Source organism: Odocoileus virginianus, unplaced genomic scaffold, assembly GCF_023699985.2.
Source record: "Odocoileus virginianus isolate 20LAN1187 ecotype Illinois unplaced genomic scaffold, Ovbor_1.2 Unplaced_Contig_15, whole genome shotgun sequence".
In the NCBI taxonomy this organism is placed as follows: Eukaryota; Metazoa; Chordata; class Mammalia; order Artiodactyla; family Cervidae; genus Odocoileus; species Odocoileus virginianus.
Window position 1 is genome coordinate 7,961 of NW_027224332.1, and position 27,849 is coordinate 35,809.

Here is a 27,849-nt window from a genome sequence, read left to right on the forward strand (position 1 = left end):
ATTTGAAACTGAATTCTCACTATCACTGATCTTAATATTCCCTACATATGAAGCTGCTCTTGAAAGCAATCTCTCTCTTTTAAAACCAAATCTCAAATAACTCTAGACAACATGCATAAGAGGGAGATTTTCTGCTCTCATTCCCTCTGTCCTTCTCTGTGCATATCATTATAAGGAAGAGCATGACATCTTTGTCTTTTTTTTCCTTTCTTACAAGACACATGCACAAAAGAAGGAAAATCTGAGAAATGGCTCATCAAATTCTGCTTTTTATTAGAAACATACACTGGAGAAATAGGTCTCATTGGCACACACTAATCATCTTGCCGTACTTTGCACTGAGTACATGATGCTATGTACATAGTACTACTTAATATTAGAGATATATTAGGATATGTGATGACCAATACAAATATTACAAGATATGAAGAACAGCAGATATGTTTCCGTGGTGAAACTGTGCAGGGAATGAGAAGAGGTCAGAAAATGTATTCTCAGGAAATATTAACAGGACACTGGTGAATGATGCCCCCGAGGAGAGGGAGTTGAAGACAACATCACTGAGGAAGCTGGATGATCTAGCATTCTTCACACAGGAATGAAGCAAAGCTGGTAAGAAAGTGGCATAGTAGCTATCCCAGTAATAGCTGGGGTGGTGTCAATGTCCTTTGGGTCAACCACAGATTTCAAGGTAAATTTTTGCAAAATTGTGGTCAGGAATAAAAACAGCTCCATGCAGGCCAGGCCCTCTCCCACACAAATCCATTTTCCTGAAAATAAGAAACATAGAGAGTACCTACTCCTTGAACACTGTGTTTCTGGCTGCCAGAAACAGACTATGCAGTAAGTTTTTGATGAATGAATGGATGGATGGAAGGCAGATTGCTAGATAGACAGGTGGACAAAGGGTAGATATATATGCTATCCATCTAATATCTAATCTTAACAGGTATCTTTCTTTCAGCAGATATTTACTGAGTATCAGCACTATATCACATACTTCATTAAGTATATTATAACTCCAATTTGACATTTTCAAGTTTCCATCAACTTTTTCTAGAAATATTTATACATTGGTTGTATTTTTGTTCCTAGTGTGATGGTCCAATATCTTTCTTTTCTTTCTTCAAAGCCTCTGTTCTCTGCTGTAAGTATATTGAATCTATGTTAACCTTGAAGATTTAGTTTTATAACACAGAGTTTCTTTAGTCTAAGATGCACTTCTCTTATATTTTCAGAATGTAGTTTAAACTTATTTCTGATTTGAAAGAACTGGGTCACTGCTCCAAAGCTCCGGTAATCTAGCCCAATGATGAGGATGTATCATGGAAAGGGAAGGTGTAGGGGCACTGGGATTGCTGTCCCTCATCATGGACAAAGAGCATTTCAACCAGGCCCAGAGTGGGTACTATGAAAGTTCCAAAGGATGCTCAAAGGCGCCTTGTCCTCTGAAGGGAAGTGAAGTGAAGTTGCTCAGTCATGTCTGACTCTTGGTGACCCCATGGACTGTAGCCCACCAGGAATTTTTGGAATTTTTTAGGCAAAAATACTGCAGTGGGTTGCCATTTTCTTCTCCAGGGGATCTTCTGACCCAGGGATCAAACCTGGTCTCCCGAATTGCAGGTAGACACTTTATCCTCTGAGCCACCAAGGAATCCCTAAAGTAATGAAGAAAATAAATTTGTGTTACCTGCTGAGAAAGCCATGAAATTGTTGCTCTTCCTAAAGTTGCCATTCTCATCCAGGAAGTGGTCAGGGTCAAATACCTCCGGGCTGGGGAATTCTTTGTCATCAGGCAACACAGAAGTCAGTGATGTTAATGTATCTGTGCCCTGGAAAGAACAGATGAAGATAAACTAACCTATGAACAAGTCACAGAGCTAGAAGAACTGCTGAAAATCATTTAGTCCAATCTTAGGATTAATCTTGGATTGAAAGAAGGGCAGTGGCATTTTCAATCAGACAGAACAAGTAATAAACAAGGATAAGTTTAAGACTAATGGCAGTGATGCTGCTAAAGTGGACTTCAAAGGCATCTGAAATACTCAGTACATGGGTCCTAGAACTTATGAACCCAGTCTGCTTATCACCACATTTGAACACTGGTGTCTGACCCCACTAGTTTATTTGTTTTATCATTTCAATTTTCACTCATTTCATATGTGTATTATGTCTCTACTATGTTTTAAATGTCTCAAATTATCTATTTGCATGGCTTTTGTAAACAGACATTTGATCTAATATAAAATAATCTATCCAATGATAATAAAGTAAATACAATAACAAATATTATTGTTTACCATTGCCAAGCAGACTTTTTGTCTTTATTTAAAAATACTGTGTTAGACTTCATTACAGATTAATTCAAGATTTGAAACACAGGAAGGATGGTAAAATTAGAATAATCATTTCACAACAATTCAATATAGGATCATTAGTTTAAGCAAGTTTTATCTATTAATGCTAAAACTATTGGTTAAACAACTGAGAAGCAAGATACAAACCCATACAGTACCATGCAATTTTTTGTTAATTAAATGTGCAAAAAAGGACCTGTGTCATGGAGTAATCTGGCAGATACTACTTTGTCATGTGAACAACACTGCATAACCAATAATGGGATAACTGACATACGTGCCTGCACCTCCGCAGTGAATTTCAGTGGGAAACACAAAGCACCCATATACTTAAAGTTGTAACTGGAATGTGTGTCCAGAAAACAACCACACAAAACCAGCCTGAGGAATATCTTACGGGATTACCATACTGAACTCTACAAAGTTAAAGGTACTGAAAGAAAACAAACAGGACAAAAGAGAACTGATAATGGGAGAGAAATGGAGAACAGGGAAAATATAACCAAATTATAGGCTTGTTTCCGGGCTGGACATTGATTTGCAAAAAAAAAAAAAAAAAGTATAAAGCTTATTCCATGAAAAATGGGAAATTTTCAATATAGGCTGTTCATTGGGTAATAGTATTCTATCAAGGATAACTCAAGTACAACTGCTATTATTCCTCTGTATACAAAAATCACTGTTTTGAGCTATACATACTGAAGTACGGAAGCGTGAATGAATAGATGGGTAGATTGATAAATGAATATTTGTGGAAAATTTTTACACATTAAGGTATGGGGAAGTCATTTTAGCTTATACATGATTTAACTTGAATTTTATGTTAAATAAAACTGCCTGTTTGTGGCCTATCACACATACACACTAATTAATTGTTAAATAAAATGTGAATTGAACAGAAATAAAGAATGTCCATGTTAAAAATAAAGATTAAATGCCTCCTTTCTGGGATGCCAGTGCTGAAACTCTTGCAATGAGAAGACTCCTCTCTTAGGTGTCAAGGCCATACCAACTCGCTGTGCTTCTGTTGATAATGTTTTTTTGAAACCTTATAAGAATGTATCTCTGGCTTCCTGATATTCTTTGTTCTAACAAGGTTTACAACTATGTAGATAAACCATACCTCTCCAGAGCAGTTCCTCAGTGATCTGAGAGGTTGTCTTCTGGGCTATAGTCCTCAGTTTGGCTCAAATAAAACTCTTTTCTATTCCTCTTACAGATCATTTATTGATTATTTCTCAACACTGCAAAAGCAGGTAAATATAAAAATTCATATATAACATACATATGAACATGTTTTTAATGTTTTATGTTTAAAAAATAATTAATGCAAACTTGGGGGAATCTTCTATCCCCTAAGGTTATCATATAAAATGTCTACAACCCTTTATTATTCTCTTGTATATATTTATGTAAGAAATACATAAAATTTTCCTTTAAGATGCCAAAAAAGATACAAAATCCAGTATTTTCATCAAATGTTGCTCAAATAATTGCATATTTCATACAGAAATTAAGGAAGCTTAAACATTACTCAGCATCATAAGTAAAAATTACCTGCATGGATCATCATCTAAATGTAAGCACTAAATTTTGAAGTTTTAGAAATAGATAAGGGTAAATCTTTCAGACCCTGTGCTGGAAAATGTTCTTTATACAAACTAAAAAGAAAAAAAAATCCCACAAATCAATCTCACAGCATTGCAAAACATTCTTTCAGACAGTCTTACATACTAACAAATATCAACCCATGTATAAATATAACCTTTGTACAAAAAATGACTAAGCATTTTAAATAGAAAGTAATCAAGGAAGAATAATATTTTCTGACACATGGGAATTCTATGCAATATAAATTTCTGCCTCCATAAAGACTTGTATATAGCCCTTTTTGTTTGTTTAATATGTCCTTGACTGCTTCCAAGCTGTAATAGCAGAAGTGTACAAAAGTATACAAAAAGCATCAGACACTTCAAGGCTTCAAATTCTGAAATACTTACACTCTGGAATAATACAGAAAAAGTTTACCAACTCCTGTCTTAGACCATTCTCTCCAGTTAGTTCAGTAGCCCCAGCCTTGGATAAAACTAATCACTCATCTAACTGGTAAAAAGATATAAAAGAATCAGCCTCCCAATATTCTCATTGGAAAAGACTCTGATGATGGAAAAGACTGAAGGCAAAAGAGAATGGGTGGCAGAGGATGAGATGGTTAGATAGCAACACCAACTTAATGGACATGAATTCAAGGAAACTGGGAGACAGTGGAAGACATAGGAGCTTGGCATGCTATAGTCCATGGGACCGCAGAGTCAGACATGTCTTAGCAACCGAACAACAAAGCCCAATATTTATGTTTCTACACTGGGATGGTCATGCAGCAGGGAATGGTCATCCCCAGTATATACTTGAGAATAGACATTTGACGATATAATGGTTATTTCCAAATATAGTGGATGTGTGAGATGGGCCATTCCATTTTCATTTCTAGTACATTGTTTCTCATGTACTTAGAAATAAGAGGAGAAACAAGTTTGATTAATGACTACCTTAGACTCCAACATTACAAAAGAAAAGTCTTCTCTCAGCATGTCCTTTGGTTTAAAAAAAAAAAAAGTGGACTTGAAGCACTAACTCTTGTATCAAATTTGTGATTACTGAAACAAGTCCAATAATCTCTTCATAAAATCATCAAGTCTGTCTTCTCCAAAGATTGGCATTAGTACTTGTACCTTACACAAATCTCATTACACTATCAGCTGACTTTTCAACAGAAATTCTGCAGGCTAGAAGAATGTGGCATGATACACTCAAATTTTTTTAATGTGATGAAAAGAAAGAACCCACATCCAAGAATACTCTACCAGATTTATAAAGACTCAAAAGTTTCACAGATAAGCAAAAGTTAAACGATTTCAGTACCACCAAACCAGCTTTACAAGAAATAGTAGAGGCTTTTCTAAGGAAAAGGGAAAGGCCACAACTAGAAACAGGAAAATTACAATGGAAAAAGCTCACAGCCAAAGGCAAACATACAATAAAGTTATTTTTTAAAGTGCTGCATTTACAGAGAAGTCATAATTGAGAACTGCAATAAGATATACCTAAATGATTAAAACCCTTAGATGTCATTACTATTCACCAGAACTGTAGGCCTGGGCCCTGAAGTGACTCTCAGACATGTCTGTGAGGCTGTACATATAAAAACTGTTCAAATAAGTGAAAACAAATGTCACTGTTTCATGACCCATGAGGGTCATTCCCATCCTGTCCAGTTGCTATAGAAAAGACATTGTTCTCTAACTCTTTTAGGAAATGACTCAAAACTATCCTTTGTGATTTCTGAATTGAACACAAATCTCAGGATAGAGTACTATTAAAACACATTTATACCCACACTGTGTGTACCATCATGGGACAATCATATGACACACATGACAATCACAGATACATAAAAAGCTCCCCTGGCTGTCTGTGCTTCACACCCTTCCCTCCTTCATCTGAAGACTGACAACCACCACCCATAGGAAAGATGTAGCTGCCCCGAAATGTTTCCAAGGGCATCACTGGAGAGAGAGAAGACTGCTAAGGTCAGAGCTATAGAGCACAGAATCACCCACTACCGGCTTTTCTCAACCCCTCCACCAGGCAGTGGGCTTCCTCTTGAACACGGTCCTCAACGCTTCTCTTCCCCATCCCGAAATTCTGCAGGGTTGTGAGGGTGAAGCGCCAGGTCTCCTTTTATCTCTTTCCAATGCTGAACATGACTCCTACCAGGAGGGGAAGCAGAAACTGTGAGGGAGGTCCTAGGGAAGGAGGAGTGAGCCGACACTTGGGAGGCTCATAGATGGACCACCCCTACCCATTACCAATGTTGAACATGTGCAAATACATACTTACCATCAACCTTAGTAGCTCTTTCAAGCACTGGGAAACTGCCCCTTCCAGAAAATTCCTCTCCCACATCAATCAGAGCTTCCTTCACTGCTTCATATCCATGTAAGACCACCATGGGCTTCATGCCAAAGTACACAGTGAACACAGGGCTGTAGACCTCTGAGAGCTGGGAATGGAGATGCATGTAATAGCAAAGAGCTCAATATTTGATAACACATTGTGCCTGATGTAGAATGTATTATCATCCTACTATTATGTTTTTATTCTGCCACATAGCTTAAAATATTTCTGAATTTAATACATAAGTATGATACAGATTGTTACACTTCCCACTTATGGATGACCTGAGATGCTGGGCCACAGCCCAAGTAACTGGGACACGGATTATGATTAATCCTCATATCAGCACTTTCAACAGGTTTATTTGCCCCACTTATAAACAAGGAAACTGAGGTCAGGGAATTCCACTTCATGTCCAGTGTCCCAGGGCTGCTATGTGTACAGGATTCAAATCTGAAACTCTTCTTATTCACATTCTGATCCTTGAGGAGAAACATAGCAATAATTAAGGCCCATCTTTGGACCAACACCCAGCTGACTGCTTCAGAATCAGCTAATGACAACAGTTATTAGAATTATGATTCTGTGGCCCTGTGATGAATACTAGAAATCTGTAATTTTAAAAAATAAATTCAGATAATTCCCAGCCCAGTTTGAGATCCACTGGAATTACTAATATAGAGAAACAACATCATAGAGGCAGTGCCTGGACATACAGCATCTCGTGAAAGAACAACATCTTTCATCTTGCAGCATTCACAGGGTACAGATGGCATCTGCTTGCAAATTCTTGACTGATGACTTCTTTCTTTCAATCACTCATGTTCGTCCTAATCCCAAGACAACTCCTTATATCAGGCACAACAGCCTTTTTCAGAAAAGTTCTGTTTTCCTGATCATCTGAACAAACACCTGACTTATATAGAATATGACTTCTGGAAGAAAATCTCAAATCATAAAACATTTCACTTCATTTATCTTCAGCCCCAAATCACAGCAAATGCCTGTGTAACAAAGAAGGGAAGCAACACTCCCAACGTTTAATATTTTATTACTTTGATTCTACCATACAAAGAGCTAAACACACACAAAACACATTATTATTTTCCTCTGCTTACAATAATGACATAGCTGAAAGGCAAGAAAATTGTCAAAATCATAGGAAGTAATTTGCTACACACTGACCTATTCTGACAGTGTGCCCTAGCGAAATGTAGGATTTCCCAGCAAGAATACTGGAGTAGGTTGTTGTTTCTTTCTCCAGGGGAGCTTCCCAACCCAGGGATCAAATCTGGATCTCCTACTTGGCAGGCAGATTCTTTGTCACTGAGCCACCAGGGAAACCCCATTAGTTTTATAATTGGGCTTAACTTACTGTGTACAAGACACTGACTGGAGAAGCAGAAAACCTACTTACACTGTTTAAGGATTTGCCGATGTTCTTAACATCTAATTGTAGGACATTTCCAAAAATTGGGAGAGGAGTGGGCGCTGGGGGGAGCTTCCCTTTCCCAGAGCTCTGTTTCCAGAGTGAGAGGAGAAGCTAACAGGAGAGACAGCACCAGGGCCACAGCCAGATCCACTGACGCCTTCTTTTCTTACTCAGAAGACTGTGAGCTGAAACCTAAAGCTTTTATAACAGTCCCTGCTAATTCAACCTGTGCCTGTCTGATATAAACAGACCATGCAGTTATATCCACTTTGCTCTCTCTTCTGAGCAGACTGCCCCAATGATAAAAATAATCGGGTGGAGAGGGAGGTGTGAGGGGGGATCGGGATGGGGAATACATGTAAATCCATGGCTGATTCATGTCAATGTATGACAAAAACCACTACAATATTGTAAAGTAATTAGACTCCAACTAATAAAAATAAATGGAAAAAAATAAATAAAAAATAAACTGTGCTTTAGCTTTGTTTTCTCTCTGTCCAATGATCACTCTGGAAATTGCAGTTAGGCTGGTTTAGCTGTGCTGGGATTGGGTCTAGTGGGTGGAAGAAGTCCCACTGTGCAGCTGGGATTGAGTACTATAGAAATAAATAATTTGATGCCAAAAAGGGCTCATAACTCTGAATTCAAATCAGTGACCAGTGGGAATATTTGACTTTGAGAACAACCAATATGCCTTTTTTGCTTTTGAATGCTTATCTTGTAATACTATATCCAACACTAGGATACTCTGTCCCTGAAAATGAAAGATTTTAAAATATTTCAATGTACTGTACTCATATTACATTTGCCTATGTATAAAATAGTTAATGGTGATCTATTTAAGATCATCTGTATTTTAAAGATCATTGTATTTTAAAATCAAAATATAGTAACTCCGGTTCAGGCCTCCAAAATGAAACTGTACAGTCATCATGGGTGTGTTCAGACATGTTCCTGCATTACTGAGAACTTGAATTCCCAACTGTGGCAAACCAAGGACTTCACTAACCATTTCAAAACAATATCTGCTAGCAGGTGCTTGCTGCAGTTTTGTATTTTCAAAGTTCCCCACCCCCTTCACAATATAACTATTTTGAACCCATCCAATTCTTGCTTACAAGCATTCTTACATCTTGTCATCTACAGTTCTAATTCCTGTCAAAACATTTATCTGTCCCTGTGGTTTTTTGCCTTTATAAAGTTCCCCGTTTTGTAGTCTGGAAGAACACAATTTAAGTGCTTCTTGGATCTGTGTCTCCTGGGCAGCAGTCCTAACAAACCACAAACACCTCTTGATTTCAACCAGATCTACATTCTTGGAATTCTTGGTTAACACTAACATAATTCAAACATCTTGAATGACCAAAGATGTAAGTACATAATTAAATGTGCATGACTTTTACCTTGAAATCCCATGTCTACCCCACCAAAATAAACATTGGAAGGTAGAGATTGTAATTTTGTATCTCTCAAATGAGAGAAAGGAAGATTCTGGGTGAACAGAAATGTCCAATGTCATACAGCTCATAATTAATAAGACTAGGATTCAAACTGAGATCTTCTGATGCCCACTGTGATGTTCTCTCATATATACCACAGCTGCCTCAAGAATAACTTCAGAAAAACAAAACCAAACCCCTAAAATGTTACTCTGCATATGCACCCAACTGACTGTTCACAAAGTAACAGGCTTCACAATAAATAGATGTCCCTGGACTCCAAGGGAAAAAAGGTCACAGATTCTCAAGGGAATAAAACAAAACTAGGGATTCTCCTCTCTCCATCACCAAACAAGTAAAACTTTCTCAGGTAACTGAGGGAAGAGCCAATCTCAAGAATTTTGGTGGAAGGCTTGAGAAATTATGGCTCAAACCTCCCAGTTGCCATGAGACACTACCCTTCTGTTGCCTTTTGAAGTCTGTCTTTATCAGATATAATGGAATGAAGTATACACAGTGTTAATCAAAATTTGAGAAAAGATCTGACTGAAATAAAACATGTTTCTGAGGGATTTCTTAGAAGTGCAGCATGAGAGACATAGATTCAAGAAGCAGTTGAATGGTGCTTCCACCAGACTACAAAATGAGGGAGGCTTATAAGGGCAAAAAAAAAAGTCCATAAGCTGTTCATTAAGAAGTATAATTGGACCTGGCAAGTAAGGGTTCCCATTAAGTATGGATCAACTGGGGTCCCAAATGGTTGCAGAGTTGAAAAGGGAGACCTTGAGACTGAGTGCAACTGGTAGGTGTTGCTCTGAATAGGGCTGATCCTCTGCCTGGGTCTGGTACAGGTCAAAGAAATGCCAAGTTCTAAGTGGTGCAGAGACAGGTCTTTGGCCAGATTCTCAATGGGCTCCTGACTCCCATTTTTGTATGCCTGAAATGTGACTGCTGTTGCTGTTCAGTTGCTCAGTCATGTCCGACTCTGTGACTCCATGGACTGCAGCACACCAGGCCTCCCTGTCCCTCACCATCTCCCAGAGTCTGCCCAAGTCCATGTTCATTGCTAGTATATAAGAAAGTGACTGATTATTGCCTGTTCTCCACCAAATACTGAAACCACGCTAAAATTGCTTCTTAGATGTTTTTTGATTCTTCGAGATTTTCTACTTACATAATCACACTATTGCCAAACAAAGATAGTTTTATTTCTTCCTTCTAAATCTATATAATTATTTCTTTTTCTTTTCTTATTGCATGAAAAGATGAAAAGTCCTAGAGACCAGCTGTATAACAGTATCATTGTAGTTAACAATACTCAGCACTGTAGTATTCACTTAATAATTTGTTAAGATGGCAGATCTCAGGTGTTTTTAAATTTTTGAAAGGTGTTGGGAAGAAACGGTAGGACATAGATAAAAGAAATATGTAGCTTGTAGATTCTATGCCAGGCTCCTTTAGATGTCCCAGGGCATCTACATAAATAAAACAATAATAAATAAAACAACATTTATTTTAGCTACACTGGCAGAGGTAATTTGGAAAAGCCGTGGGTATTTCTTTAGCTATACGTGAGTCAGAGGTAAAATCTGATTTGGTGTCTTTTGTTTCACTTAATACAAAATAAAGAATTTTCAAATAGTGGAATTTGTAATATAAGCTTAAAATTAGACTCATTGTGACAAACACTTTACAGGTTATTACATCTGGTTGTGGGAAGTAAATAATTACCATATATTTGTTACCAAAATACAGTAAAGATGGGGCAAAGTTTGCAACTGAAAAAGAGAATCGATTTGGATTTAGAGAAGACAGGAGAGCCACCTCATGCGAAGAGTTGACTTATTGGAAAAGAGGCCCTGATGCTGGGAGGGATTGGGGGCAGGAGGAGAAGGGGACGACAGAGAATGAGATGGCTGAATGGCATCACCAACTCGATGGGCATGAGTTTGAGTCAACTCCGGGAGTTTGTGATGGACAGGGAGGCCTGGTGTGTTGCGATTCATGGGGTTGCAAAGAGTCGGACACCACTGAGCGACTGAACCGAACTGATCTGAACTGATCATACAAAAAGCTAAGTGTTCCTCTACTCAAAAAGCACATCGCTTCTCTATTTATGACAGTGACAGAGTTAAAAGGCAAGAGAAATATCAAAGTTTATAGAAGTAATGTGAATTATGTTAACAGTGTGCTCATAGAAATATTTATTATTTTTTAGTTGAGCTTAATTTACTTACTGTTTGCAAGTGAATGGTGGTGGTGGTTTAGTCACTAAGTCATGTCTGACTCTTGCGACCCCATGGACTATAGCCTGCCAGGCTCCTCTGTCCATGGGATTCTCCAGGCAAGAATACTGGAGTGGGTTGCCATTTTCTTCTCCAGGGGATTTTCCTGACCCAGGGATCGAACTTGCCTCTCCTGCATTGGCAGGCAGATTCTTCTTCCATTTTGTTTTTTTTGTTTGTTTGTTTTGTTTTGTTTTTCCAGTTTTATTTATTTATTTATTTACTTACTTTACAATATTGTATTGGTTTTGCCATACATTGACTTGAATCTGCCAGGGATGTACATGTGTTCCCCATCCTGAACCCCCCTCCCACGTCCCTCCCCTTCCCATCCCTCTGAGTCATCCCATTGCACCAGCCCCAAGCACCCTGTATCATGCATCAAACCTGGACTGGTGATTCATTTCACATATGATAATTTACATGTTTCAATGCCATTCTCCCATATCATCCTGCCCTCACCCTCTCCCACAGAGTCCAAAAGACTGTTCTATACATCTGTGTCTCTTTTGCTGTCTCACATACAGGGTTATCATTACCATCTTTCTAAATTCCATATATATGTGTTAGTATACTGTATTGGTGTTTTTCTTTCTGGCTTACTTCACTCTGTATAATAGGCTCCAGTTTCATCTACCTCATTAGAACTGATTCAAATGTATTCTTTTTAATGGCTGAGTAATATTCCATTGTGTATATGTACCACAGCTTTCTTATCCATTCATCTGCTGATGGACATCTAGGTTGCTTCCATGTCCTGGCTATTATAAACAGTGCTGCGATGAACATTGGGGTACATGTGTCTCTTTCAGATCTGGTTTCCTCGGTGTGGATGCCCAATGGTATTGCTGGGTCATATGGCAGTTCTATTGCCAGGTTTTTAAGGAATCTCCACACTGTTCTCCATAGTGGCTGTACTAGTTTGCATTCCCACCAACAGTGTAAGAGGGTTCCCTTTTCTCCACACCCTCTCCAGAATTTATTGCTTATAGACTTTTGGAAAGCAGCCGTTCTGACTGGCGTGAAATGGTACCTCATTGTGGTTTTGATTTGCACTTCTCTGATAATGAGTGATGTTGAGCATATTTTCATGTGTTTGTTAGCCATCTGTATGTCTTCTTTGGAGAAATGTCTGTCTAGTTCTTTGGCCCACTTTTTGATTGGGTCATTTATTTTTCTGGAATTGAGCTGCAGGAGTTGCTTGTATATTTTTGAGATTAATTCTTTGTCCATTGCTTCATTTGCTATTATTTTCTCCCATTCTGAAGGCTGTCTTTTCACCTTGTTTATAGTTTCCTTTGTTGTGCAGAAGCTTTTAATTTTAATTAGGTCCCATTTATTTTTGCTTTTATTTCCAATATTCTGGGAGGTGGGTCATAGAGGATCCTGCTGTGGTTTATGTTGGAAAGTGTTTTGCCTGTTTTCCTCTAGGAGTTTTATAGTTTCTGGTCTTACATTTAGGTCTTTAATCCATTTTGAGTTTATTTTTGTATATGGTGTTAGAAAGTGTTCTAGTTTCATTCTTTTACAAGTGGTTGACCAGTTTTCCCAGCACCACTTGTTAAAGAGATTGTCTTTTCTCCATTGTATATTCTTGCCTCCTCTGTCAAAGATAAGGTGTCCATAGGTGTGTGGATTTATCTCTGGGCTTTCTATTTTGGTCCATTGATCTATACATCCGTCTTTGTGCCAGTTCCACACTGTTTTGATGACTGTGGCTTTGTAGTAGAGCCTGAAGTCAAGCAGGTTGATTCCTCCTGTTCCATTCTTCTATCTCAAGATTGCTTTGGCTGTTCGAAGTTTTGTATTTCCATACAAATTGTGAAATTATTTGTTCTAGTTCTGTGAAGAATACCTTTGGTGCTTGATAGGGATTGCATTGAATCTATAGATTGCTTTGGGTAGTATACTCATTTTCACTATATTGATTCTTTTGATCCATGAACATGGTATATTTCTCCATCTATTTGTGTCCTCTTTGATTTCTTTCATCAGTATTTTATAGTTTTCTATATATAGGTCTTTTGTTTCTTTAGGTAGATATATTCCTAAGTATTTTATTCTTTTTTTTTTTCCTTTTCTTTGCAATGATGAATGGAATTGTTTCCTTAATTTCTCTTTGTTTTCTCATTGTTTAGTGTATAGGAATGAAGGGATTTCAGCAGGTGGATTCTTTACCACTGAGCTACCACAGAAACCCAACGTTACAGTTATTGTCCAGTCACTAAGTCATGTCTGACTCTTTTCAACTCCATGGACACACCAGGACTCCCTGTCCTCCACTATATCTAGGACTTTGCTCAAGTTCATGTCCATTAAGTCGGTAATACTATCTAAACATCTCACCCTCTTCTGCCCTCTTCTTTCCCCATCAAAATGATGACATATTTAAGGAAATCAAAATGGAGCAACTGTGGGCAGTCATTGTGGATGTGATTTCAGACATGTTCCTGCATCACTAACTACTTAAATTCTGAACTGTATCAAACTCAAGTACTCCACCAGCCATTTGCAAAATGATATAGACTAGTGGCTGTTAACTGCAAGTTTGTAGTTTCAAAACTGCCTGCTTCACAACTATTCAATCATTTCAAACACAACCAATCCTTGCTTAACAAGAATCTTTACATCTTGCCATCTCCAATCCTAATTTTTTTTTTCTGGATTAAAATAACACTAATTTATTATATTACAATTCTAGAGGTCACAAGTCTGAAAATTAAGTTGTTGACTGGGCTGCATTCCTCCTGGAGGCTCTTGAGAGAATCCATCTCCTTGTCTTTTCCAGTCTCTAGAGGCCACCTGCATTCCTTAGCTCACACCGCCTCCTCCATTGCCAGGGCCAGCAGCACAGCATCTTCATGGCTTTTTGATCCCCTTGACCGCCTCCTTCAGGGACTCTTGTGATTCCGCTGGGTGTGCCAGGTAATCCAAGATTATTTTTCTAGTCTCAAAATACATACTCTTTAAAATTCTTAAATGTTTGTGCAATTTTTAAAGGTTACTTTCCCTCAACAGTTAATACAAAATATGCAGTCCTAATTCTTGACACAATTTGCCATTTTTGCTTTTATAAACTTTCACATTTTGTTGTCTGGAAGAAAACAGTTTGTGTTTTTTGGATCTGTGTGTCCTGGGTAGCAGCCCTAACAAATCCCAAATAAACACTTTGTGATTTCAGCCAGATCTCCATTCTGGGGTTTCATAGTTAACAATAATAAAATTTAAACCTCTTAAACAACCAAAGACATATAAAGCAACTATATAAGTAAATGTACATGACTTTTACCTTGAAATCTCAAATCTAAATTTGTATAATTTTTTTAGATTTCACATATAAGTGCTATCATATAGTATTTTTCTTTGTCTAACTTATTTCAGTAAGCATAATATTCTTTAGGAACATTCACCTTCCTGTAATTGGCAGAATTTCATTCTTTTTATGGCTGAGTAATATTCCATTATATGTTTATACTGCATCTTCTTTATCCGTCTGTCTGTTGATAGATTCTGGGTTGTTTCTATGACTTGACTTATAAGTAGCGTTTCTGTGAATACTGGGCTGCACGTATCTCTTTGAATTACTGTTTTCATTTTCCTTGGCTATATAACCAAGGGGTGGAATTGCTGGCTCGTATGGTAGTTCTATTAGTTTTTAAGCACACTCCTGTTTTCCAAAGTGCCTGCACCACTTTATGTTCCCACCAACAGTGCACAAGAGTTCTCTTTTCTCTTCACCCTCTCCAACATTTGTTATTTGTGGTCTTTTTGATGATAGCCATTTTGACAGGTGTGAGGTGATATCTCATTGTCATTCTGATTTGCATTTCTCTGATGATTAGCAATGTTGAACATCTTTTCATGTGCCTGGTAGCCATCAGTGTGTCTTTCTTTAAAAAGCCTATTCATATATTCTACCATTTCTAATAGAATTGCTTGTTTGATATTGAGTTGTATGAGTTGTTTATGTATTTTGGATACTAACGCCTATTGGTCATATTATTTGTAAATATTTTCTCCAATTCTGAAGTTTGTCTTTTTGCTGATGACATCCTTTGCTGTATGAAGTTTTTAAGTTTAATTAGGTTCCATTTGTTTATTTTTGCTTTTATTTCTTTTGCCTTAAGAGACAGATCCAAAAAAATATTGCTATAATTTATGTCAAAGAGTGTTCTATGTTTTCTTCTAGGAGTTTCATGGTTTCTGATCTTACATTTAGGTCTTTCATCAATTTTAAAGTTCCTTTTGTGTATGGTGTAGGTAAATATTCTAATTTCATTATTTAACATGTAGTGTCATGTTTTCCCAGTACCACTTATGGAAGGTACTGTCTTTTAACTATTGTATATACTTGCCTCCTTTGTCATCGATTAATTGACCACATGTGCCTGAGTTTATTTCTGAGCTCTCTGTTCTTTTCCATTGCTCTGTCTGTGCTTATGCCATACCATGCTATTTTGATTACTGTAGCCTTGTAGTATAGTTTGAAGTCTGGGAGCATCATTCTTTTTTCTCAAGAGTGCTTTGGCAACTCATGGGCTTTTGTAGTTCTACATGAAGCTTAAAATTGTTTTTTACAGTGCTACGGAAAATGTCAAGGATATTTTGATAGGGATTACATTAAATACATAAGGTTGCTTTGGGTAGTATAAATATCTTCACATTTTTTGCCAGTCCAGTAGCTTCATTGTATAGTTTGAGATCAGAAAGTATAATGCCTCTGGCCTTGTTCTTCTTTCTCAGCATTGCTTTGACTTTTCAGGGTCTTTTTGGTTACATACAAATTTTAGCATGGCTTCTCTATTTCTGCTGTCCATAATACTCCAATATGCTTTCGATATCCATGGCATCAAAGAGATGGCCCCTCTTTTAATTACAACTTGTGAAATTTGTGTTCTCTCTCATTTTGGAGAGAGACTGGCTATAGGTGATTTTTTATACACAATCTCATTGATTTCTGTTCTGATTTTTAATTGTAGTTTTCTGTGTCTGACTTTTAATTGCTCACTATCACTGATCTCAATATTCCCTACAGGATGAAGCTGCTCTTGAAAACAAATTTTTTTCACTTTTAAAAGCAAATCTCAGATAACTATGTAAGAAGCATTCAAGGGAGGTTTTCTGCTCTCATTCCCTCTATCCTCCTCTGTGCATATCACTATAACAACCAGTATGACATCTTTGCCTTTTTTTCCTTTCTTACTTGCAATATGCACAAAAGAAGGAAAGACTGAGAAGTGGCTCATCAGATTCTGCTTTTTATTAGAAACATGCACTGAAGAAATAGGTCTCATTGGCACATACTAATTCATGCATTACTTTGTACTGAGTACAATGGTACTAGGTACACACTACTACTTAATATTAGATATCTATTAGTATATGTGATGGCCAATACAAATACTACAGGATATGGAGAATAGCAGATATATTTCTGTAGTGAAATTGCACAGGGAATGAGAAGAGGTCAGAGATGTGTTCTCAGGAAAGATTAACATGACACTGGTGAACGATGCCCCCGATGAAAGGGAGTTAAAGGCAATGCCACAGATGAAGCTGTATGATCTAGCATTCTTCACACAGGAATGAAGCAGAGCTTGTAAGGAGGCGGCACATTAGCTATCCCAGTAACAGCTGGAGTGGTGTCAATGTCTTTTGAGTCAAGCACAGATTTCAGGGTAAATTTTTGTAAAATTGTGGTCAGGAATAAAAACAGCTCCATGCGGGCCAGGCCCTCTCCCACACAAATCCGTTTTCCTGAAAGTAACATAGATAGTACTCCTTGAACGCTGTCTTTCTGGCTGCCAGAAACAGACTATGCAGTAACTTTTTGATGAATGTTTGAATGGATGGATGGAAGGCAAATGGCTAGATAGACAGGTGGACAAAGGGTAGATATACATGCTATCCATCTAATATCTAATCTTAACAGGTATCTTTCTTTCAGCAGATATTTATTGCATTATCAGCACTATACCACATACTTCATTAAGTGTATTATAACTCCAATTTGACATTTTCAAGGTTCCATCAATTTTTTTTTATAGAAATACTCATACATTGGTTGTATTTTGTTCCTACTGTGATGGTCCAGTGTCTTTCTTCCCATTCTTCACATCCTCTATTCTCTGCTGGAAGTATATCAAATCTACATCAACCTTGAAGTCTTTCAGTTTTATAACACAGAGTAACTTTTGTCTAAGATGCACTTCTCTTGTATTTTCAGAATGTAGCTTAAATTTTATTTCTGAATTAGAAAGAACTGGGTCACCTCTCCAAAGCTCTAGTAATCTACTCCAAAAATGAGGATGTCTCAGGGAGAGAAAGTGCATGGGCATTGGGACTGCTGTCTCTCATCATGGAAAATGAACATTTTGGCCAGGCCCAGAGTGGGCACTATGGAAGTTCCAAAGGATGCCCAAAGGCACCTTGTCCACTGAAAGTGAAAGTCACTCAGTAGTGTCTGACTCTTTGCAACCCCATGGACTGTCCATGGAATTCTCTAGGCCAGAATACTGGAGTGGGTAGCCTTTCCCTTCTCCAGGGGATCTTCCCAACCCAGGGATTGAACCCTGGTCTCCTACATTGCAGGTGGATTATTTACCCACTGAGCCACAAGGAAACTTGTCTACCGGAACAATGAAAAAACTAAATTTGTGTTACCTGCTGAGAAAGCCATGAAATAGTCGCTCTTCCTAAAGTTGCCATTCTCATCCAGGAAGTGGCCAGGGTCAAATACCTCTGGGTTGGGAAATTCTTTGTCATCATGTAGCACAGAAGTCAGTGATGTTAATATATCTGTGCCCTGGAAAGAACAGATGAAGATAAACTAAACTATGAAGAACTCACAGAGCTAGAAGAACTGCTGAAAATCCTTTAGTCCAATCTTAGGATCAATAGATGATTAATTTTGGCTCGAAAGGTCAGTGTCATTTTGAGTCAGACAGAACAGTAATAAACAAGGATAAGTTTAAGACTAGTGGCGGTGATGCTGCCAAAATGAACACTGGCATCATCTGAAATACTCAGTACGTGGGTCCTAGAACTTATGAATCCATTCTGCTAATCACCACATTAAGGACATGGTATCTGCCCCCACCAGCTGCTTTATTATTTCAATTTTTACTCATCTCATATGTGGATTATGGCTTAATGTGGAAGTCTCTATTGTGCTTGAAATATTTCAAACTATCTGTTTGTATGGCTTTTGTAAACAGGCATTTGATCTAATACAAAATAACCTCTTCTACGATAACAATGTAAGCACAGTAACAAATGTTATTGTTTACCATTGACATGCAGATTGTTTGTCTTTATTTAAAAATATAGGGCAGGCTTCATGACAGATTAATCCTAGATTTGAAACACAGAAAGGACTGTAAAATTTGCTGTGCTACAGTCCATGGGGTCACAAAGAGTTGGACATGACTTAGTGACTAAACAAGAATAAAACTCAATATTTATGTTTCTACACTGGAAGGGCTATGCAGAAGGGGATGGTCATCCCCAGTATATGCTTGGTAATAGATGTATGAAAATATAATGGTCATTTCCTAATACAGTGGATGTGAGCGATGGGCCACTCCATTCTAGTACAGTGTTTCCCACATACTTAGAAATAAGAGTAGAAACAAGCTTGATCAATTATTACCTTAGACCCCAGTGTCACAAAAGAAAAGTCTTCTCTCAGGACTTGAAGTACTAACCCTTGTATCAAAACTGCAATCACTGAGACAAGTCTCATAATCTAGTAAAATCATCAATTCTGTCTTCTCCAAGGACTGGCACGTACTTGTACCTTAAGAATCTCATTGCTTTCTTTCCCCAGCAAAATATAAATTTTAGTTATATTATTTTATAATTTTAATAATAATATGTCTTGGCTTCAAGTGGATGAGAAGTTTTCAGCACACCAATTAGAAAGTCTGAATATATACAGATATTCTGTGTTAGAGAGCATGAGAAATCTGCTAAGACAAAAATCTGTCTCAATATTCCAAAGTTTGAAGAACCTCAAAGAGGAAAGCTGACACCTAAAGTTAATATTAGTCTCTGTCAATGTTCAAATTTTACTCAAAATACTCAAAATGGGAGAAGTTACATCATTCCATCTGCCAAAGAGGAGAGGGATGGACCCTTTCTGTAATAAAATAAATAACACCTGAACTCTGCATTTTTTCATTTATAAAAATTGGTATTTAACCAAAAGTAACTAGACATTTCAAAGACACACTAAGTGGCCAAAGGTAGAAGTGAGGAAAACAATAAATATACACCCACACTATGAAACATTTCTCACCTAATTTTATCATGCCAGCATGACCTTTAAAACAGAAATCCAATGAAAAAGTGTTGAGGAAGAAAAGTTGTAAACCAAAAATCTCTTATACCATAATCAGTAAAGTCCTGAACAGAATATAGCAAATGAAATCCAACTGCATATATATACTTATAATATGCATATTCAGTGGGAAAAGTGAGGTCAATGTATTCAACCATACCAATAAGTACAGATATCAATATGAAAAAATTATATACATGTTCATGACTAAAAATAGCATTAAAAATGAGAACATGTTTCCTACTCTGATTATTTAAAAAGTACGTAGCAAAATTTACATAAAATATCATCATCAATAGTGAAATGTTAACCACCATTCTATTGAGATCAGAAATGAAAACAAGGCTAAAAGAAAGTTATCAGCCCAGACAGCATGACAATGTATAGAGAAATTGCGATTAATCTAGAGGGAAGTTTTAAACACTGGTTTTAAATTTGGCAAGATTGCTTCATATAAAGTTATTAAAATGATAAATCAATTATATTTTCAATCCAGATAATAGAATGGAAAAGGCATTTTAAAACAATAAGCACCAAAGGGAAAAAAAGAAAAGATACGTAAGCCATTGTACAGGAAAAAATTACTGAGAAAATTAAAGTAAGCCTTTCAAAACTGGACCATATATCATATTAATTAATGCAATGATTCAACATGCCGTGGAGTTATATCTTTCCAAATTGACCTCATATCACCCTGACAAAAATCCCTGCAGTGTTTTGGTAAATTGACAAATTGATACCAACATTCATTTGGAAATGTAAACAGTTAACTTTTGTCAAACCAAATAAAAGAAATAGAAAATTTGGAAGTCTTACACTGCTAGCTGTTATAAATCTGTTATAAAGCTTTACGGACTAAACTGGAAAAAACACACAATTCATCAAGCCTGCACACAAATGATTACTTACACTTCTTTCATCTTGCTTTCATAGAGGATGGCACACAAACTGTCTAAAATGGGAACTTCAGTACCACCGAGGTCAGTATAAGAGAAACCAATGTTACCTTGGGGATGAGGTAGTTTCTGAATTTAACATCACAGTTCACAGCATGAGGTACGCTTGTGGGAGCCAGGTCAATGTATCTCTGGATCTCATGCACCACAGCATCCATGTAGGGCATGCGGGTCCTGTCCTGCATGCAGGGGCTCCGGTGTCTGCCAATCACACGGTCGATCTCTTCCTGGATCTTAGCTGATAAGAGATAAGTAAGACTGAAGAAGGAAAAATTGCACACCACATTTGCACAGCAATTCAGGGATACATGATGCTTTATGAAGGTATCCCAACAACATTATACACTTAAGTTATATGCTCAGAAATGCACCTCGACATGGAGAGAGAATTGCCATAATACAAATACATGTAAGTCTCTGACAAGCTAGACTTAAGATACAGCTAAAGAGACTTCTATGTTAGCATACACAGTAATACAAGCAGAAATGATGAAATGTTTGAAAATAAAAACACAACACAAGATCAAGAAACTAAAGTTGCTGGAGGAGAAAAACAGGAATCTATTAATTTTATATCAAAACAATATGTGGATTGAAAAGGTAAATCATATGTTTTTTAGTATATTTGTGTATTCTGTGTATGCAATATGTAGTGCTACTCTCCTTGTCCTCCAATTGCCAAATGCTGTCACTTCTAACATTCTAGTGGTTTCTTCTGAAATTTTTGTCCTATTTCTAATCAATGACTCTGTTTCTATTTTTTATGTACAGATTTTTAAACAATATCTGATTTTCTGGTACGAGAGCTGAGAATTTACATCTCTATCCCCACCTCATACAAAATACACATACAAATCCCCTTACTCCACTTCCAATATATTTAAACCATAATTTTTAGCACTTAGAACACTCATTTTAAAATCATTCTGACTAAATAAACAATGCTCACTCGTAAGAAAACTATGATTATGCTTCCTTTTGGTACCTTCTTGGACCTTACTATGTTTCTTTAGTCAATTCATAAAACTCTGTACCCTGATTTAGGATTATTTCCAAATACTGAGGTAGATGTTTCAAACTCCTAATAAAAATTTCCCTATTATTCAGAAGCCACAAACAATCCATCACCTTTTGTCTTTTGTTCTTGACATCTCCCTTCATACCTGCTTTATCCACCTGATCCATTTAGAAGTGGATATTTTCCAGGCCTGCTATCTAGCAACAGCCCTGACACTTTTTCTGCTTCAAGAGTTCTCAAGATTCCTGAAGCCCATGACTTCCTCTGACATGATTTCAGGCATTTGAACATGAAAGTTTGATAGTTGACTTGAATTCTGATGCCTTAGTGAACTCTAATCCTTTATCTATGACATGCTACATCTCTCTGTGTCAGGAAGCATTTAACAGGAAGCTTCCTGTGTGCTGTTTTGGATCTGTCAGGAATCCTCTGGTCCTTATTAATTCCTTAAGACAAGAAGCACGCCTTTCCCGGGGCTGAGGAATCCAGGCATTTCCTTCATTAGTTTCTCAATACAGTGATAAGTACCCTCTTCCTTCTTATGAACCATTCGGTAAAAAGTGATTGTTTACAACTCTCTCTTTAACAGGGATTGCCCTTATGTTTTGTAAGTCTGGAATTTTAATCTTTATCCTTGCTAAGAATAACTACCTTGTAAGACAGTATATATGTCCACACCCCACCTTGTAAGACAGTATATATGCCCACACCATGTTGATTAAAACACCTTTGCTCCATCAGAGCTTGGGTCCCCATGTCTGTCTTTCTTTCTTTCTTTCTCTCTCTCTCTCTCTCTCTCTCTCTCTCTCTTCTCTCTCTCTCTCTCTCTCTCTCTCTCTCTATTTCTGGCTGATTCCCTGGAGCGCGAAAGCCGGCTGCATAACCCAGGGAATATTAGCCTCTTTCCTTCTTTCACTCTCTCATCGTCGACTCCGGACCACCAGGTTCCGGTCCAATAAAGGACCAACATCTCTGAAAGTTTTTTGTGATTTTTTTCTTTTATTCTGGTGTTCAGAAATTTCATGACCTGTGTCCTGGGGTGGAAATTTTTATTTCATTCACTCTGCTAGACATGTCAAGAGAATTTTCTATCTACATGGTAAAATTTGGAGGCCTTTTCTCCAGAGTGCTCACTCTCTGGAGTTTTCTTTGGCTGTTCAAATTCAGAAAGCAGGATGGAGAAAGGAGCTAAGAGTCCCTGAATTCATGAAGAGCATTTCCTAGCCTTTCCTCCAAGTCGTGACCTCACTCTTTGCCCCTGTCTCTGCCCAGTGTCCTGAGTGTAAAGTCTCTTAGTTTCAGTTTCTCTAGGCAATAAGCTTCTCTCATCCTATTGGGGAAAGAATGATCTGATAAAAGGAGCTGTCAAAGGGTTGTGACTGGGACAGTTACCTTTATCAGCCTATTTCTCCCTCCATCCTCTTTGACTCTTGGTACTTATAAATACTGAAACTTACAGGATGGTAAGGACACAAATGACTCTCCTTATTATACAACTTCCTCTTCTGACATATAGACCATAACTTCATTCTCTATCTGACTTCACTGTTACCTCTCAATATGCTCTGTGTTTCAAAAATTTGTTTAAGATGTGTTGGCTGCCTCTCCAGGTTTAAAAAGCTAACTCTGGCCTGTTAGGCTATGGTCATTTTACTGAAACCCTAACACAACAGAAGATCATGTGTATTTCTAAACTGCTGTTCACAACTGTTAACCTTTAAAGGTTAATTTCTAACAAAAACTTATTTGCAAAGGATAAAATTATTGACCCCAACCCCCACCACTATCAAATTCTTATTTTGGTAAGAAATATTTTCCCAGAAATAAACTTCTTGACTAATAAAATTCCTTTATATGCACATCTTAAACCAATTCCCTGTGAATATAACTTTTTAAAGGACTCACAACACTGAATTTTCATCAGGCAGTCTCACAAAATTTCCAGGATTTCCATTTATGTTTCAAAAAGCAGAATTTCCATTTTCCGTGCCCTGGCTTTAGAACACTGCATTTTCAGAATGAGGAAACTCCAGAGTGATCTTTCCATAAGAAAGCCATTATGCAACCACAGGCCAACTCATGCTGGCTATGCCCACTACATGTGACCTCCCATGAAATCCAAATGCTGCTACGTTGATTTTCCTACCTTTCACAGTGTCTTCACTCCTGTCATCCTGCTATATTATGTAAAGATGTCCCATTACTTTCCCTTCACTAAATCTGAAAAACATTAAGGTGCTCAAACAGAGATTTAAGGGCTTCCCTTGTGGCTCTTCCCTTAAAGAATCTGCCTGAAATGCAAGAGATTGCCTGCAATGCAGGAGACCTGGGCTCGATCCCTGGGTCAGGAAGATTCCCTGGAGAAGGAAATGGCAACCCACTCCAGTATTCTAGTCTGGGAAATCCCATGGACAGAGGAGCCCAGCAGGCTATAGTCCATGGGGTCTCAAGAGTTGGACATGACTTAGAGACTAAATCACCACAAGAGAAACAAGTCTCTTTCCAATATCTTTCCTGAAATCACCCTGCCCACCATGTTATCATACCTGTGACCTCTGGGTGCTTCAGCAGGAGGAGGAGCCCATATCTCAGTGTGGTGCTCGTTGTCTCTGTCCCAGCTCCAAACAAATCAGATACAGTGATTGTCAGGTTTTCAAATGTATATTCTGATTGATGATTGTGTTTTTCCTAGGAATGATTTGATTTTTTAAAAATTAGAAAGCATACCAAAAGCAGGTAAACATGGCCCATTAACAAGTAAAAAACAAGTCAACACAAATCATTCCTGATGAACCCCAGACACACTGGCTTTACTCAATAAAAAGTTTAAAATTCATGTCTTACTGGCTCAAAGAGCTGAAGAAAACCGCATACAAGAATTAAAGCAAATCAGCAATATATATATACAAGTGAGGAATAATGAAAAAAGTACTATAAAAAGGAACCAAAGAGAAACTTTGGAGATGAAAAGTACAAAAACTGAAATTAAAAAAAAAAAAAATTATCAGAATTTTTCAACAGCAGACTGGAGGAAGCCCAAACAAAAAAAAAAACCATCAAACATGAAGCCAGGAGAACAGAAATTTCCTGGGAATATCAGGAAGAAAAAGGAAGGAAAAAAAATGAACAGAGCCTAAGACACAACTGGAACTCAAACAAGTATACCAATATCCACTTAATGGGAGCCCCAGAAAAGAAAGAAAGAAGAAATAAAAAATAAATATTTTTAAAAAGAATGGCTGAAGACTTCCAAAATTTGGTGAAATACATGAATGTATGAATAAAAGAAGCTAAAAAAACTCCAAGAATATTGAAGTCAAAAAGACCCAGAGCAAGGTGCATTTTAATCAAACTGTCAAAAGCCAAAACGAGAATGTTTGAAGTGTCAAGGGAGAAGTGACTCCCTTGTACACACTCCCTGAAGTGTACAAAGGACCCACAATAACATAATATATCATTTTTCTCCAAAAACTGTGGAAACCATAAGTCAATGGAAAGATATTAAGTCCTCAGTGTAAAAATGTCAACCAAAAATTCTATATCTGGCACAACTATCTCTCCACAAAATAGATGATAGAAGACATCCCCAAAATAAAACTTAAGGGGTTCTTTTTTAAAAGACTGGCCCTACAAGAAATGCTAAAGGGAATCATCTTTCAGGTTAAAATGAAAGGTATTCCATGATAATTCAAACCCAGATTGACAAATAAATATTTTTGTTAAAAATAATAATGTAGGTAAATACTAAAGCTAATATTATTTTATCCTAGTATAAAAACTCTTCTTTTCTATATTATCTAATAGAAAATTGAATACAAATCATTAGAAATACCTTTTCTAGGCAGGAAAGATATAAAGATGAAATTTATAACATCAACAAAATAGAGGGAGATGACATTGACTGGGAGCAGAGTTAACATATGCAATTTGAAGCTACTGTGGAAGCACTTTATACTGGACTGCTATATATTTAGGATGTTTACAGTAATCCCCATTCTAAGAAATCAATTAAAAAATAACACAAAAAAATTGAAGAGGGCATTAAAAAGGTGCCTGCAAAATTGATCAAACAAAAAATATGATTATAATGGAAAAATTGAGAAACAGCAATCATAAAATGCATTAGAGCAAAAAAATGGCAGAAAAGAAATAAAGCCATTAATATTAAACTAATTCTTCAATATTAATTAAAGTGATTAGTCACTTTGACTAAAACTCACAATTTAAGACAGATATTTAAAGAACAAAATTTTAAACTGTATGTATACACACACACACACACACACACACACATATATAAGCTATTATACATCCATAATATATCCATACATGTATAGAATATAATTCAGGCATGCAAAAGAAGAAAATCCTAACACTTTTAATATCATGAAGGATGGCCCTTGAAGTTATCACAGTAAATGAAACAGATCAGATACAGAAAGATAACTACCATATGATCAAACTTACATGTGAAATATTTTAAAAATCTGATCTCAGAGAACACATTGGCTGCCAGAGACGGGGAGTGGTCAAGATGAATAAAGGAACTCAAAAGGTACAAATTCCAGTTATAAAATAAATAAGTCATGGGTAACTACTACACAGCATGATGACTATAGTTAATACTGTATTGTATCTCTGAAAGTTTCTAAGAAAGTAAATCCTAAAAGTTCTCATGTTCTTATTACAAGAAAGAAAACCTATAACCATGTGTGAATGGATGGTAACTACATTTATTATACTAATCATCTTGTGATATATACATATATTGAATCACTATGTTGTATATCTATAATTAATATATTTTATGTCAATTTTACTCAATTAAAAACTGCATATTGTCTACAAGAAACCCACTTATGACTGAAAGATACAAATATGTTGAATGAAAAAGAGAGAAAAAGATTTTGCAAGCTGTGAGTAACCAAATACAGCAGGAATGTTAAAAAAAAAAAAAAAAGTTAGATTTTAAGCAAAAAGAAATTAAATGGAACAAATGAGAATGGAGTGTTTTTTTACTGGATCAACAAAGATGAATTCTTCAAGAAGCTATAACATTATACACCTATATGTGGGCTTCTCCAGTGGCTCAGCAGTAAAGAATCTGCCTGCGGGTTTGATCCTTAGGTTGGGAAGATTCCATGTAGAAGAAAATGGCAACCCACTCCAGTATTCTCACTTGGGACATCCTATGAACAAAGAAGCATAATGGGCTACAGTCTGTAGGGTCACAAAAGAGTCGGACAGGACTTAACTGATAAGCAACAACAATAACAACAACACCTATGTGCACCAAACAGAGCCACAAAATATATGAAGCAAACATTCAAATAATTGAAAGGATAAATGAAGAGTTCTATAATAATAGTAGGAGACAGGCTTAGTATTACACTAGACACAGTGAAGAAATAATCTGTGAACTTGGGGATATCACAGTAGAAACCTCTAAAACAAAGAGAAAGAGACTTTAAAAAGAGAGACAGAAAAAGGAAAAAGCAAATCTAAAGACTATGGGACAAGTTCAAAATGTGTAAAATACTCATATTGGGAATGCCAGAAGGAAAAGTAAGAGAAAAAGAAGTAGAAAAAAATATTTGAGACAATAATGAATCAGAATTTCCCCCAAATTAGTATCATACACCAAACTACAGATCTAAGAAACTCAAAGAACACTGATTAAAATATTGCCAAAAAACAAAAACAAATCCTACTCTAGGCATACATTTTCAAACTACAAAAAGTCAAAGGTAAATTCAAAATTCTCAAAAAGCCAAAAGTAAAAAGTGCCTTACTTAAGAGGAAAAAGGATGAGCATTATTCTGACTTTCCCTCACATACCTTGCAAGTATGAAGACAATGGAGTGAAATATTTAAAGCGTTAAGGAAAAGAAACCGCAAACCAAGACTGTGTACCCTGCAAAATGATGTTTCCACAGGGAAAGAAATGAAGAACTACTCAGACCAAAAAAAAAGAAGTAATCTGTTACCTGTATGACTACCTTGCTAGAAGTGTTAAAAGAAATTCTTTGGAGAGAAGGAAAATCATATCAATCAAAACCACATC

At 36.8% G+C, this 27,849-nt stretch overlaps 1 protein-coding gene across 3 annotated transcripts in view; it reads right to left on the minus strand.

The window, feature by feature from the left end:
- Window positions 1–242: 242 nt before the first annotated feature.
- Window positions 243–27,849, minus strand: part of LOC110152877 (cytochrome P450 2C19-like) — a 53,533-nt gene continuing 25,926 nt past the window's right edge. For 2 of the 3 annotated variants that reach the window (XM_070464101.1, XM_070464102.1), the window contains 4 exons: window positions 24,332–24,473; window positions 20,818–21,005; window positions 18,134–18,275; window positions 16,713–17,227 (listed from right to left, as the gene is read on the minus strand). In XM_070464101.1, coding sequence (XP_070320202.1) covers window positions 17,046–17,227; window positions 18,134–18,275; window positions 20,818–21,005; window positions 24,332–24,473 — 654 coding nt within the window. In that variant the 3' untranslated portion in view covers window positions 16,713–17,045. Of the gene's footprint in view, window positions 771–1,690; window positions 1,833–3,480; window positions 3,602–6,257; window positions 6,421–16,712; window positions 17,228–18,133; window positions 18,276–20,817; window positions 21,006–24,331; window positions 24,474–27,849 lie in introns of those variants that run through there. The other variant, XR_011486470.1, reaches the window with a different exon arrangement.